Here is a 1,437-nt window from a genome sequence, read left to right on the forward strand (position 1 = left end):
ATTGGAGAACTCTGGGGCCAAAAGTTGGGAATGTTGGGGTCAAAATTTGAGAACTTCTGGCCCAAAATTTGACAACTGTGGGGCAAATTTTGGGAACTTTGGGACCAAAATTTGGCAACATGGGGAGCAAAATTTGGCAGCTCTGGGGCCAAAATTTGGGAACTTTGGGGCTAAAATTTGGGAACTTTGGGGCCAAAATCTGGCAGCTTTGGGGCCAAAAGTTGGGAACGTTGAGGCCAAAATTGGAGAACTTCAGGGCCAAAATCTGACAACTTTGGAGCCAAAATTTGGGAACTTTGGGGCCAAAATCTGACAACTTTAGGGCCAAAATTTGGGAACTTTGGGGCCAAAATAAGGGCTCTTGGAGCCAAAGAAGCTGTGCTGCTCCCAGGTTCAGGATTAAATCTGCTGTCAGTGAAGGATAAGGATATTCTCCAGATTCTCCAGGAAATCAACCCCTGTTCCAGGCACAAAACCAGCCCCTAAAATTCCAGCCCAGCCCAGCTTTGCTGCAAGTGGAAAAAAATTCCCTCACCTCCAGTGCTGTCAACAGGAAGTCAAATATTCCTCCTTGGTTGGTGGGATCCATCAAGTCCCTGATCAGATGGATCTCAGCTCCCAGGTGCTGGATTCTAGGGAAAGAAAAGGTCCCAGTTAGGACAAAGGGGTTGGAAGGGACCTTAAGGATCATCCAGGGACAGCTCCCACTATCCCAGCCTGCTCCAACCTGGCCTTGGACACTTCCAAGGATGGGGCAGCCACAACTTATTGATGCTCCATTGTAAGAAAACTTCATTTTTCCCTCTTTTATTCCCTTCTGATCCCATTTACAGCCCAGGAAGATCCCTAAAAAAACCTCCCTCATCCAGCACGGCCACGGGATATTCTGACAGGAAAAGAGGAAAAACACCCTCAAGGTGCTCCAGGGATTGGATATTAGGGAAAATTTCTCCATGGAAAAGGTTGCCAAGCATTGGAACAGGCTGCCCAGGGCAGTGGTGGAATCAGAATCCCTGGAATTGTTCAAAAACACGTGGATGTGGCACTTTGGGGACATGGTCAGTGGTGAACATGAGTTGGGATCCCAACCCACAGAAACCCAAACCCAGCTCAGGAAAAGGCCCCTTAAAACCCAAAATCCCAGTTTTTATTTTAACTTCTTTCTTCTGTGAGACCCCATTTCCCAGGACAACCCTGAACTATCCTCTGGGATAAGGGATGGACACTCAGGAAGTCACTTTATATCCTGGGCAACACCATCCCAGCAGAGCTGGCAGATCCCAACCCACAGAAACCCAAAAGCTCAGGAAAAGGCCCCTTAGAACCCAAAATCCCAATTTTTACTTTAAATTTTTTGGCCTGCAGGACCCCATTTCCCAGAATTATCCTCTGGGATAAGAGTTGGACACTTAGGAATTCCCTAATTACTTTACATCC

General features: G+C 47.3%; 1 protein-coding gene across 2 annotated transcripts in view; it reads right to left on the minus strand.

Moving 5' to 3' along the window:
- The window catches only part of LOC113980811 (ALS2 C-terminal-like protein), an 8,138-nt gene that overhangs the window by 993 nt on the left and 5,708 nt on the right, over nucleotides 1-1,437 (minus strand). For both annotated transcript variants that reach the window (XM_027708027.1, XM_027708026.1), the window contains exon 9: nucleotides 536-632. In XM_027708027.1, the coding sequence (XP_027563828.1) occupies nucleotides 536-632 (97 nt within the window). The remainder of the gene's footprint in view (nucleotides 1-535; nucleotides 633-1,437) is intronic.

Source organism: Neopelma chrysocephalum, unplaced genomic scaffold, assembly GCF_003984885.1.
Source record: "Neopelma chrysocephalum unplaced genomic scaffold, ASM398488v2 Primary Assembly neopelma1_95283, whole genome shotgun sequence".
NCBI lineage: Eukaryota > Metazoa > Chordata > Aves > Passeriformes > Pipridae > Neopelma > Neopelma chrysocephalum.